Source organism: Callionymus lyra, chromosome 17 (genome assembly GCF_982586985.1).
Source record: "Callionymus lyra chromosome 17, fCalLyr1.hap1.1, whole genome shotgun sequence".
NCBI lineage: Eukaryota > Metazoa > Chordata > Actinopteri > Syngnathiformes > Callionymidae > Callionymus > Callionymus lyra.
Window position 1 is genome coordinate 1,536,161 of NC_141834.1, and position 12,824 is coordinate 1,548,984.

The 12,824-nt window shown below is 35.9% G+C and overlaps 1 protein-coding gene across 2 annotated transcripts; it reads right to left on the reverse strand.

Moving 5' to 3' along the window:
* Positions 1-649: 649 nt before the first annotated feature.
* Positions 650-10,725, reverse strand: znrf2b (zinc and ring finger 2b). Of its 2 annotated transcripts, XR_015713619.1 has the most exons (6): positions 9,981-10,725; positions 5,267-5,362; positions 3,155-3,260; positions 1,640-1,723; positions 1,485-1,547; positions 650-1,391 (listed from the first exon to the last, which is right to left on the reverse strand). XR_015713619.1 is itself a non-coding variant. In XM_087812730.1 (5 exons), exons 1-4 carry the CDS (start codon positions 10,372-10,374, stop codon positions 1,666-1,668), a joined length of 654 nt encoding a protein of 217 aa, XP_087668856.1. In that variant the 5' UTR covers positions 10,375-10,725; the 3' UTR covers positions 651-1,547; positions 1,640-1,665. The 2 variants fall into 2 exon arrangements, 1 of the variants encoding a protein (XP_087668856.1); XM_087812730.1 differs by having other exon boundaries at positions 651-1,547.
* Positions 10,726-12,824: the final 2,099 nt, after the last annotated feature.

Genomic DNA, 12,824 nt, shown 5'->3' on the forward strand with positions numbered 1-12,824 from the left:
AGATCACTTCACTGGAGCACCCAAAGAAACGGGATCACATATGTCAGGCATCAATTTGGTTAACAGAAAATCAGGAGACTAAAAAAAACAGGTAAAATCTTTATATAATAGATTGGAAAAAAACAAACTATTTAGAATAATTTCATTCTTTTATTTTGGTCTCTTCTGTGCTGTCCTTAATAGTTAGATATTTGTCGGCATGATACTATAGCAGCACTTGCTATTGCGCCATACAGCGGACACATTGGAAATTGCAGATACTGTAATTTCTAAATTTTATTTTAGATCAATCGTTTCAAGGAAACAGTTGATGTAAAACATGTATTTTGGTTAAAAAAAAACTGTGAGACATTAAATATATCTTCTTAATGCTCTTAGCAGTATAGTATAAACAATGTAATACTATAGTAATAATAGTGACAGTACAAATGACATGATTAAAAAATGTGCATGCACCTGGTACGTACTAAAATCATATTTAGCTAAAGGGTGAGTGCTATAGAAGAATGTATTATGTTATTGGGATAAAACGCAGATTTGATGATCCGTTTGAATACAGAAAGTGGATCCAAAAAAGAATGTGCAACACTACCAAGAGAACCTGAGACGAACATTGTCATTTTTATTGAAATTGAATGCTCATCGTATTCATAAAGTTCACTAAAATAAGTCAAAGTGCAATAGAGTTATTCTTAAACATTATTATAAAATCACTGTTTGACATTTGCTCCTCGTGTTACATTACATTCGATGAAAAAGGAAAGTGCTTCAATATTACAAGATCCACAGTAGAACAGAACCCAGCGCTGCCCTCGAAGAGAATACATGGACACAATGTTCCTAAGAAAAAAGGTGATACTGGACCAAATAAACAAATAGTTTTAACAATAAGACACAGGGATAAATCAATAATGATTGTTTTTTTCTTTGGTAACATCCAGAGCACAAATCTGTAAATTCAAAGTAAAGTAGATGTTGGTAAATAGTTTAGTTTTATTTTTACCGAAAAATGTGATATATCTTTTTTACAATGGTCTGATCGAAAATACATTCATTGATCATAACTTTATTGCTCATTGTATCAATTTCCCACAATTTGTGGTGTAATCTCAGCATTTGGGTGGAGACTAGGCGACCCCTAGACAAGTCAACAATTCAAATGGACTAACTTCTAACAGTCTTTCTGGCCTTGGGTCAGTAGGTAATCATGACTTTGTAGAATTGTACAAAATGGATCAATAGCTTAGTAATATTTGCTGATGGAAAATGGGATGTGTGTGTGTCCACAGTAATTTGGCACCATTGAAAGTAAGTTTGAATCCAGTAGTTGGACAGCTGTCACAGGTCCTTGCTCATCTGCTGATGTTGAATAGCACCAAAGGCACTGGTTGCTATGGAGAAGAAGAAAATCAGCCGTCGAATCCTTCACAGTAGAAAATTCAGCACAGCTGTCACATGACAGTTTTGGATTCGTGGGTGCTCACAGTGATAAGTCTCCAGCACCCCCTTTAGTCAACATTCAGATATCACTTAAGCCTCAGGGTAACCTGCCAAATAAACAACAGAATTGTTAAAGTCGAAACATTTAAAAGTACACATCACACAGTTATACAAATAAGGGAACAAACGTCAGACTCACCTGAAACAGCCAGTGCAATTAAAGCTTTAATGGGACGGATGTTCTGGACACGACCTGTTGACGTCAAACCATTGGTCAATGCAGCTGTAAAAAGAAAGAAAAGGTCACAAATAAAATTTTAGATATACGTAATGGATCCTCATTAAACACAGATCAAAAATAAAATTAAATAAAATTCTCAGCTAACATTTTTTGGTTTTAATATTTCCAAATGAAACAGTGAATGGAGCACTAGAGCATGGTGTCAAACGAGGTAAGGTAAAACTTTATTAATCAAATTAAAAATTGTTTATTTCCCGATTTAGCAAATAAACAACATTCTCATTGTACAGTATAATGACTGCATAGACTTCTTCTTTATTTGGTATTTCCCATTAGGGTTTGCCAGATCAAGTCATTTTGCATGCCATGAACGCTCCAGGTTGTCTTCCTTTTATTATTTAAATTGTCTTTCTAATCATCAGCTAACATATCCACTGTCTCTGACCTTCCCAACTGTGAGGGCTTTCATACTGCCTGTGTGTCTGTTTGGCAAAAAAAACATTGGCTGCCCAGGGATATTATAATTAGGTTTCTGCACCATGAGTAAGATATCATTTATCTGAGAGCTATGGCACCTTGGGGCTGAAACAAGGAAGTGGAAGTTGCCTCTGTCCTCCACATAGTTAAACATGCATTATCAATTAAACTTATTGTCTTCTGTCACATATAACAACTGCCATTTTTCTGCATCCTGTTGCACCCTGCCAGCACTCACTTCTTCACCTGAGATTATATACGTCCATTACTCCAACTGAATCAATAAAATGCACCAGCCAACAATAACCACAAAATAAAGAATGAGTCGAGAGCTGAGCCCTGATGTAGTCCTCCTTTCACATTGAACCCTTGTGTCACTCCTACAGCACACCTCACCTCTGTATCACTAAATAACATTTGTAGGACTGATTTTTCTTAAGTAGTTTATCTTTGTTCTTAACACAATAAAATACCTATAATAATATTTGTATTGACTATAAAATTATATCAACATAAAAAAACGAACAAATGCAAACCACTGAAAATGAAAGCATGTAAACAAAGATATTAGATTTAACGTATGTTCTTGAAGGTGTTGATGATTTCTATCTCAGAGACCACTTAATATTAGTCACCATTCGAAAAACATTCAGCTCACATCAATTTCGTATAAATTTTGTTTTAAAACTAAAATGCTTTTTTGCTTGATTGTAATTAATTGAATACCTCTGCCAAAGAGTTTAAAATGTTGTTGGTCATTCAAAAGTGAAATTTATATATTGTTTTAATTGTATGCTGTTTTTTATAAAGTCATTAAAAATTGGCAGACGTAGTCTCATTCTCACACTCGTAAGTCTCTAAACGCCCAAGAGTTGCACTCCCCTTCACTGAGTGGTCCATTTACTTTTCAACAATCCTGCATGGATGCCCAGAAATCATCAATGATATGCGTTCAGACAGTGCTTTCTAATGCCAAATGGAATATAGCATTAGTACATTTTGTGATAGATGCACAGGCAAGGCAGCCTAGCGATGGTATCTCCTTGCTCCAGCTCATCCAGGCAGATGGCACATTCTCCGGTATCCTTGTTTAGGACGTCCTCTGCAGGATGAGACAGGTATAACAAGAGTGTTACAGATGTTTGTGAAAAGCTGCTGACAAGAAACCAATACATGCAGGAACAAATATCACCTCACATTCAACACCCTTGAATTAAGAGAGGATGTCGGGGGACGGATTGGCAAATATGGATAGTACATGTACAGTATATGTACATTCTAATCCAGTGGTCCCTAACCTGTAAAACATGTGTTACCGGGCCGCACAGATAAAAAAAAAAATCTATTTATTATTACTGCCTAAAAGGTGTTTCATTTAGAAAAAGAAAATAAATTATTTCTGAAATACCATATTCCATATGAATAACCCTTTTTTTGTATGTTTCCTTTATTAATAAGCTTGCTGATTCAGCTCATTCTATGCCAAGATGTTTTTTTTGTGCTCTTACTTGTAGTTTTTTGCAGGTCATGCTGTCGTATTTTTACTTTTTTCCACTGAACATCAGTTCACAAATTTTATCCTGACATTTAACATTTTTTGCAGTGCATAAAATATCAGAATCAAAAAACTTTTTTTGCCAGTGTTGTAAACACGGCATGAGATATTTTTGTGGTGACATTAAAGAATAAAAAAAAGAAAAAAAAAAGATTGGCTCAGCGACTGGGACAGCGTAAAAATATTACCGTGTCGCTTCTTGATAGATGTCAGTAGAGATCATTTAGTGAGTGGTGAGTGTTGTATTGTACATATGAGATGAAAATGAGCTATTGTGCTAACTTCGGCATACTTACTCTCTATGCTGACATGTTGATGAGTATGCATTGTCCTATTTTAAATAAATAAATAATATATATATATTCTGCATCCACCTAGTTTTTATTTATAAATATATAAACAGGCCACATCTTTAAATAAACTGCAGGTGTACAGGTTGTAACATGAAAAATAAGTACCAGAACTGTTATTATCAAGTTCATCTTTCTTGTTCCATTGAGTCAGTTCTTCATGCTCCTGTCTCGTACATTTTATAATCGATTCACTGATGCCAAATGTGTGTGCAGCATCTATAATTCAATCTTCAGATCAATCACGTGCATGATGCACAAACTGAAAATCTTCTTCTGTACCTTACTTGTTTCGTCTCTCTCTAAGAAATCTATTTATTCGACACATTATTTATTTTGTGACGGTGAAAAAAGTAGCAGCTTAGAGTCCGGATATTACAGGATTTTTTTTTATTTTCAATGTAATTCCGGAGGGACACAAGGGAGCGTATTAAGAAGGTTTTTTAGAAAACAGATTTCTTTCCTTTCTCTTTGTCTATGTGTTTTGACAAGTCTTTTACAATCAGCAACTAAATAATGACTCGCCAGAAATCACTCTGCAGGGCAAAAACGACTCTTTGAGTTATTACAATCAGTGGTAATTATTTGTCTTCATGCTGCTTCTCTCACAGATCTCAAACTGTCAGATAAACAACAAATCTGATGATGTACATGCAGAGGTGGAGGGTATTGAACATTAAACAAATTTCCATTGGTTTTGTACTATTATTTGAAAAGAAAAAATAATACAAAAACCCTTACTTTCACCTAAACCACTTTTTTTTCATTTAACGTTTTATATTAAAAACTACTGTGTATTTTTGAAAATGTATTTTGTTTTAAATTAATTGTCTTCCTTAACCTAACCCTTGTAATATTGTTGAAGAGGGAACAAAGTTTATCAAATGAATCCAATAAAGAAATAAAAGTAGACCAGTGATACGGTGAGTCATGGCTGAACCTAACCCAACTCTGTCATTTCACATTCTTAGGAAATCTGCCACTGTCAGACTTAAAGACAAATGAAACAGCAACACAGCAAGAGTTTTCATGGTCACTGTAAGTCTATTTCACTATGTTTGTATAGAACCTAGAACCTATAGAACTTACAACCTCCATTCTAAACATGTATTTAAATTGTAAATTCTTGTAAAAGAAACCGCGACAGCTGAACAATCATTGACTAGAAGTCAGTAAATGATTGTCAGTAAGTCTCTTACTCACCATTATATGTAATTCTGGGCTTTGTTAAACACAGGACGAGGTGAAGGTCCATGTCGTCTGAAGACACGAACTTTGAGCAGACAGGGCACTTGAAGCCTGAGAAGACAAAATGCACCACAGGCGGAAATAATGTTAACAGAATGAAAGCTGATGTTTTGACACATTTAGGTCTCAAAATAAAAAATGAAGGCAGTAAAAACTTCATCAAGAGTCATGTGTTCTGTAAAAGACCAGAGTCTAGTATTACTCAGGCATCAGGCGGTATCGTACCACCAGATTTGTGCTAAAACAATAATAATGTGCCTTCCATTCGTACCCACAGTTAACCAGGAAACTTATGAAAATATATTTAAAGATACCATTGCGGAAATAAAGAATATTATTTATGTATAGTTATATGACAAAGGACAGGTTAAAGCTCGGCATCAAGCGTTGCCAGACTCAAACAGACACACACAAGAGGTTAATTACCTATTTAGACAATAGGGAGGTCAGAAAGTTAGTTTAGAGTGAGTTTCTAAAAGTTGGAGAAAAAAGGCCTACAGAACTTTAGAAATGTATCTGGAGACTTGCAAACTGAGTAGCAGATATTTTAAAAGCTAAGACATCAAATCACATCCCTCAACCATTGAGCGTGTGTGGGCGGGGCATCCCTCCGGATCAGCAGTATTGCACGCTGGGCAAAAAAAAAAAGGCAAACTAAAATTTGCTTGTTTTGTTTTGAGTTGAACTAAAATAGTTTTCACCTACGGTGCTGAACAGAGCCGGCAGGGGATTTGGCTGAATATTGACTTTGTCAACTATAGACACGTGGAGGAGAGAAGCCTCCCAGATCTGTAACAACAAGGGTCAACCGCGGGCTATATCCAAGATAATCTTGACTTGGACACGTGAGATGATGCACTACCTTATACAATGTTTGGCACAAAAATACGTTTTGTTAAGAAGGCCAAGGATGAAGCCTGAAATGTCATTGACGATGGGAATGTTCATGTCCTCTTCCCAGACATGTTTAATCTTATGTGTTGGAGTTGGTCTGAATTGAATTGAATCAGCGGGTTGTATATAGTGGATATCAAATGATTCCCAGATGAGTGTAGAACAAGAATGTCATCCACCACGATTTCTTAGGAGCAGTAGGGAAATTTAGAATTTTAGATTGAATGAAATTTCTAATTTGCAATAATCTGATTTTTTTTTTTTTTTTAAATCTATAAAGACACGTTTAAAATGTTGTTTACATGCCATTTCTGATTCTAATTGGGTGACACACTACAGAGTGACCAATAGGTTACGTAGTGGACCAGGTAGGGATTAGGAAAAGAGAGTTGGCAGGGCTAAATTGTTTACACAGTTCAACCCCATCCTTAGGAGGCATTCCTCATCAAGTTTTGACCTGAATGTAATGTAATGTATGATTAGTTACCCAGTTATAAAAACTGAAATTTGGGAATCCCATTGCTTGTGGTCTTTTGGCTTTCTATATACAATGGATATGATGGAGTCCATGTGAGAAGTATAATATATGTTTTTTGATAAAGCCAGTCTGATCGCCACACTGCAACTGCCGGATCAGGACTATTTTAAAACTATTTTTGGCAATACACTGAAAATCTGTTCCTGGACACAGATAAGACTACAATGTCTTAAACTATTTTATATTTTTATTTTAACAAAACAAATATGATTATTTCTGTTTGTTTATTAAGGAGTGAATACTTGTGGAATCGTCTCCACATCAGGCTCTCCCAAAAAAGAAGACAAGATCAAAAAATATATATTTGGCTTTTTTTCTACAAGTTAACCACGACACTGAATCAAGATAATAGCTTTGAGTTGTTATGGGGATGCTTTACTTCTAACGCCGAATATGGGTCAATTTGTTATTTGGACAGACATGGTCTGAGGAGCAGGAAGAAGCCAGGAGAAACAGTGTATGGAGCATGGAGGTAATGAATAATGTCAAAGGAAGGTGAAGAAGACAATGCTACTACATACCAAGCTCTCTCTATGTCTCTCTTTCAGAATCCGAAACATCTATTGCCAATACTGTAAACAAAACATGGGATTTCTTTGTGGTTTCTGAATCACCTCCTTTTACTGTTGTCCTTTAATTTTAATTGTTTGTGTTTTATTTAAAAGACATTAGCTAGTTTTGCGCTCTGGTCAGTTCCTCTTGCACTGTGTTCTGTATTGTTTTGTTTTTTTTGTATATGTTTTACCTTCATAAGGGTTCTCTGTTGTTGTTTCAGAGCTGCTGTTTTATGTTTATACACAAGATCAAGGCTTGGTGACACTTGCTTTCTTGATCCACCTGAAATTCACCTGCAGGATGGCAAGTTTGCAAGTTAAGTGGGCGTCAGGCCCACGTAACAGCTAGCAGCTTAATAGATATGAGTTGATATATAACTGCAAATCTGCAGATTGGCAATAAAAAACAGAATTAGAAAACACAAAAGACAGGTTAGGAGTCAACAGAACTGTCAAAAGAAGATCAGACGGTGTGTTTATAGTTGAGTGAAAAATGTTCTTATTAAAACACGTAAATTTCGAAATATGTGTAAACTCTCTGTACCAAACATCACTAACTGTAGCATAGTGTTTGTTCAAGGACATTCTTCATGGTGTTCCTGAAACTGTTCCCAGTGTCCAGGGTAGGACACACATCTATGGTTGCTACAGTTCTGAGAGTCCCAAAAAAAATATATATGCAAGTAATATACACATATTTATAATAAAAAAAAAAGAGAGAAAACCGCAGCATGCTGAAACACAACATTTTTGACCCACATTGACAGATGACACACAGTTGTAAGTTTTCATTGCACCGTAGCCTGGCTGGCACAGAGTCGTGCGTCTTTGAAATTACTTTAATCAATTGTGGATTTGATATGTTCTCTGACTGACAGGGAAATCAAAACAGCTCAGCTGGCTGCCAAAGATGTCATCTTGCAAGGTAAAAATTTAAAACAACACTAATCTAAAGTTTACTTTTAACTGAATATCATGTCTTTAAGAAGATATAAAAAACTTTTGTATTGACTTTAATTCCAGGTCAAGGTAAGTTTAATAGACGAATAAGTTAATAAATGTCATGACATATCCAGAATGTGTTTATTTGTTTTGTCAGGTATCTGTCAACAAAAAAGAAGGTAGGGTAAAGCAAATCTGTTTTTCAGAAACCTGTGAGACATTGAGGCTGACACTCAGGTCGAGAGCAGGGATAGAGATTAGGAGGTTAGGTAGCCACCGCTTTATCTCATTAGGCCAGATTACAGCTAACATAGAATGACACTGTCTCCTTCAGCAACAAGGTCAAGGCAGTGATGACTGATTTATCCTTTACTGACTCAAAATTGATGGTTTCTAAAAAGCATTAGCAGATAAAAAACAAAAAACTTGACTATCTAACTGCACATCATAGAGAAATGGGAGGTATTGATCGATCAAATATAAAGTCTCCATTGTAAAGGTCATTTTATTTTGATTAAGGGATATTTTCGTTTCCGCTGGAAAAACAGTTGTCTGAGTGTAACTAAGTTGTTTGGGTTGCTATAAGGTTGGTGTAGCTTTTCAGAATCATGGATGAAAAGATATATCTTTCCTTGTTTAAAGCCTGATGTGGAGACGATTCCACAATTATTCACTCCTTAATAAACAAACAGAAATAATCATATTTGTTTTGTTAAAATAAAAATATAAAATAGTTTAAGACATTGTAGTCTTATCTGTGTCCAGGAACAGATTTTCAGTGTATTGCCAAAAATAGTTTTAAAATAGTCCTGATCCGGCAGTTGCAGTTGTTTTTTTTTAACAACAATAATATGTGGCGATCAGACTGGCTTTATCAAAAAACATATATTATACTTCTCACATGGACTCCATCATATCCATTGTATATAGAAAGCCAAAAGACCACAAGCAATGGGATTCCCAAATTTCAGTTTTTATAACTGGGTAACTAATCATACATTACATTACATTCAGTTTAAACTAAAAAAGTGTCTTGAGATAACTCAAATATAATGTGACCCTAAATAAAATCGAGTTCAAATCGAGCACCAATTCAGGCAGGTAACATCCCTCCTTGATAATTATCATATAATAAAAATTACTTTTGTTCATTTTCTTTGCCAATCTAGTAGGAACTGCACTAGCTTTTCATCAGCACTTCCATCTTCATGTTCTACCCAGAAAATATGCATGTACAAGCTTTGAACAGCCAACACCAAACTTTTGCTAGCATGATAGTACATACAACCAGTGCAAAGTGCAAATGGCTCTTGTTCAGGTGCTGAAGGGATCTTCTACCCCTTTTACAATCATGTAATTATTGAATATCTCATCATAATCTTAATCTAGTCAACTATCCCACAAACATTCGATAGATTGGGAACATCAAGGTTGAACTGTGATCTGGAAAATGATACACTTTAAATGATATATTAAGCTTAAATAAGGTTTACAAATTGACTGCTGATTCTAAATATAATGACTACATTAAAACACGACATGAAAATCCTTCCTGAATGGATTTTAACAGAGTCAGTAAAATGATGCTGAATTGTGTTGAATAAGTTAACTTAAATATATAATGAACCTTGTTTTTAATTCATACTTTATATTCCTTTTGATAAGGAAGTTAAAGGATCCAAATGTTGGTGTCCCATTTAATCCCTGGTATGAAGTAATATTTGTCTGTTCCAACGCTTACCTCCGAACATGTGAGGAGACAGGTGAGCGGGCAGCGAGCCTACCATGAGGCGGGGTCCAGCTGCCTCTGCCCGGTCACTCTCCGCACTGTCCTCCGGGGTGCTGGCACTGGTCTCGGGGGAGCTGAAGGGACCACTGCTGCCCGGGATGCTGATGCCGAAATGGCTCCTGGACTCGGACCGCACCACCGAGCTCGTCCTCCCGCCTATGTTCTGGCTGGTGCTGGAGGTGACTCCAGGGTGTCCCGAGCCATGGTTTGGGTGATGCCTGGTCGGTGCGGTGGTCCTTCGCGACCCGTCGCCCACGGAGGTGCTGGAGGGCAGGTCCGAGCCGGAGTAGGCTCTGGTGCGTCCGTTGGCAGCAGCAGAGGGCGAGCTGCTCTGCTTCGCCCCCATGTCGTGTCCTGTCGCCGGGATTAAAGGGACTCAAGTGGCGCTTTTGTAGAAGCTGCGCCGGATCTATGCCTGTGTCCGGTCCAGTGAGCGGAACCAGCGCGCAGACATGAGGGTCAGTCAGTGTGAAGTTCGCCAGCCGCCGACGTCCACTAGGAAGCACAGGTCCGTGAAACTTGTGATCGTCAGACACGCTTATTCACCGCAGAAGAGTTGACATGACGCGAGTCCTTCCTCCTGCTGGTACAGAAGCTCTCGTCCGAACATGTCCCCCCAGTCCTCCGCCTGCCATCACTCCAGAGGGACACACGGATCCCTGACCTCGTCTGGACCGGCCTGCCACACGGGATATGAGGATAAAGTCTGCTCGGAAACCTGCATCCGCTACGTTAAAGCAGTGAGGACGCGCTATCGAACACCACTTCCGGTCGTACGTTTCAAAGTAAAGGCAGAGTAACGCCTTCCATGTCCCAAGCTCCAAAAGTACCAAATTGATTCAAACGCATGCATTTCTTGTGTTAAGTAACAATTTGGATAGCTATGCTATGATGTAAGTTATGATTTAGCGCATGTAGGAAACTACATACCTGTTTTGCTTTCGTACTATTTTGTTACATTTATTCACACTCTGGCGAAACAGCGGTTTGTTTATGTTTTTTAATTTGTCTTTACTATGTCTAAGTTACCTTTGTTTTATCACATGCTTTTATTCATTTTCCATAATGTCGCAAGTGTTTAACAAATGTAAGTAATTATATGGTAGTTAATATTAGGATGAGGCAGGAAGGGAGAGTACTGATTAAATTAGGCCAGTTATAGTAAACATTTCAATACAATGTAAGGTCATCCATGGCTACCATTGTGTCATTAAACAATACGAGTAGTTTTTTTCACGTTTTGTTATTTTTTACAAAATGTTTAAAATATTTACTTCTTCTGCGTTGTAATGTATTGTCTACGTTTTCATTTTTTTCTGTTTATTACCATTATTTTTTATTGTTGGTCATGAGTTACAGTCATATCCACACACACTTGCATTTTTCATTTTAATTAGTATGTATTTCATTTTTTGTTCTTTTTTTCCCTCTTCATTATAGTTGTAAGTCACCATTATTTTTATTATTTTGTTCATGTTATATTGTGCTTTTTTAAATTAGATTCTAACATTAATATTATTATAAGGTGAAGGCATCAGAAATTGCTTGTCCTTTCACTGTTTCATTATTTTCTATTATGTTTTATTTTGTTTTATTTTAAATTGTGCAAAAATAATAAGTCTAAAACAAGTCTAACATTGCTATATTAATTAATGTTATTTTTTACAGACATGATCGACATGTAAGAGCTTGTAAATACCAGGACCAAGTACTCCCACTTACATTTTTTATCTATGTTGTTTTACTGAAGATTGATCTTAATGAATTTGATATACTGTTTACACATTATTAGTTGTTCGATATATAAACAGGAAAAGAATGAAACATACAATATGTTTGTTTAATGTGAATGTCAATGACATCTGGTCATTTGCATGGGTTACAGTAAATCTGTTATTTATATTTAATTTTGACTTTGTTTTGCAAATATCATACACAAACAAACGTACTTAACTGTAAACTGTCAAACAAGACAAACAAAATTTTACAGATTTATATGGTCATGTATTAACATTATTCTTTCACACTTTTCATTCAATTTCACTGAACAGAATATAGACTGCATATTTAATTTTTATCAATATTTTAATGATAATTCTCAAATGACTTTATCTGTACCATGTTATCTTTGTTACTAATTGTAGTATCATGTGATCCGTTATTTTGTTATAAATGGTTCATCCAAATTCTCTCTCCATGCTTATTATGTAATTACTTGTTTTTCTTATAATTAGTGTCATTGATCTATGATAACTGATCTGTGAATGTATAACATATCAAGTGAACTACCCTTTACGCCTGTTTTCATCTTCATCAGGTGTAAGTTCAGGTAGCAGTGTTTTCTGGCTGTGTACATTATTATAGCAACAGTGTCATGTTTATCTACTAATTTGTGTCATTTCGTTTATCCTACTTTTACAAACAGATCATTTGTGTGTTCTCTGGCTTCTACTTTATGTGTTACTCTTGAAGCCACTTTGATGGCCATATTTCCATTCCACACCATATATCAAATGTGGAAGAACCAACAAGCAATCCAAACTTCTTAATAGTCTTTCATTTAAGAAGTACTAAGGGCATTTTATTAACATTATTTCTTGACACTTGAGATTCATTCGGAAGTAATCCCTTTTATATGATCATTGTTCAAACCTCACAAAAAACAAAATATATTGTATATATATTGTAATTTTTTTGACTATGGTAATTTGATGAATCTTTGGAATATGTGAAGCGTCCTTTCCTTTTAAAGTAGTCTACCACTTGGCAGATCTCTTTCAAGGTACCACATTGCAA

Bases quoted from the DNA above. Each gene is read 5' to 3' on its own strand.
- znrf2b (XM_087812730.1), bottom strand. From the start codon at position 10,374: ATGGGGGCGAAGCAGAGCAGCTCGCCCTCTGCTGCTGCCAACGGACGC. The intron at 5,363-9,980 runs GTAAGCGTTGGA...TTGTCTTCTCAG, and splicing joins GTCTCCTCACATGTTCGGAG to GCTTCAAGTGCCCTGTCTGC. The intron at 1,724-3,154 runs GTACTAATGCTA...TTCTTTTTACAG, and splicing joins CTGTGCATCTATCACAAAAT to CTGCATTGACCAATGGTTTG.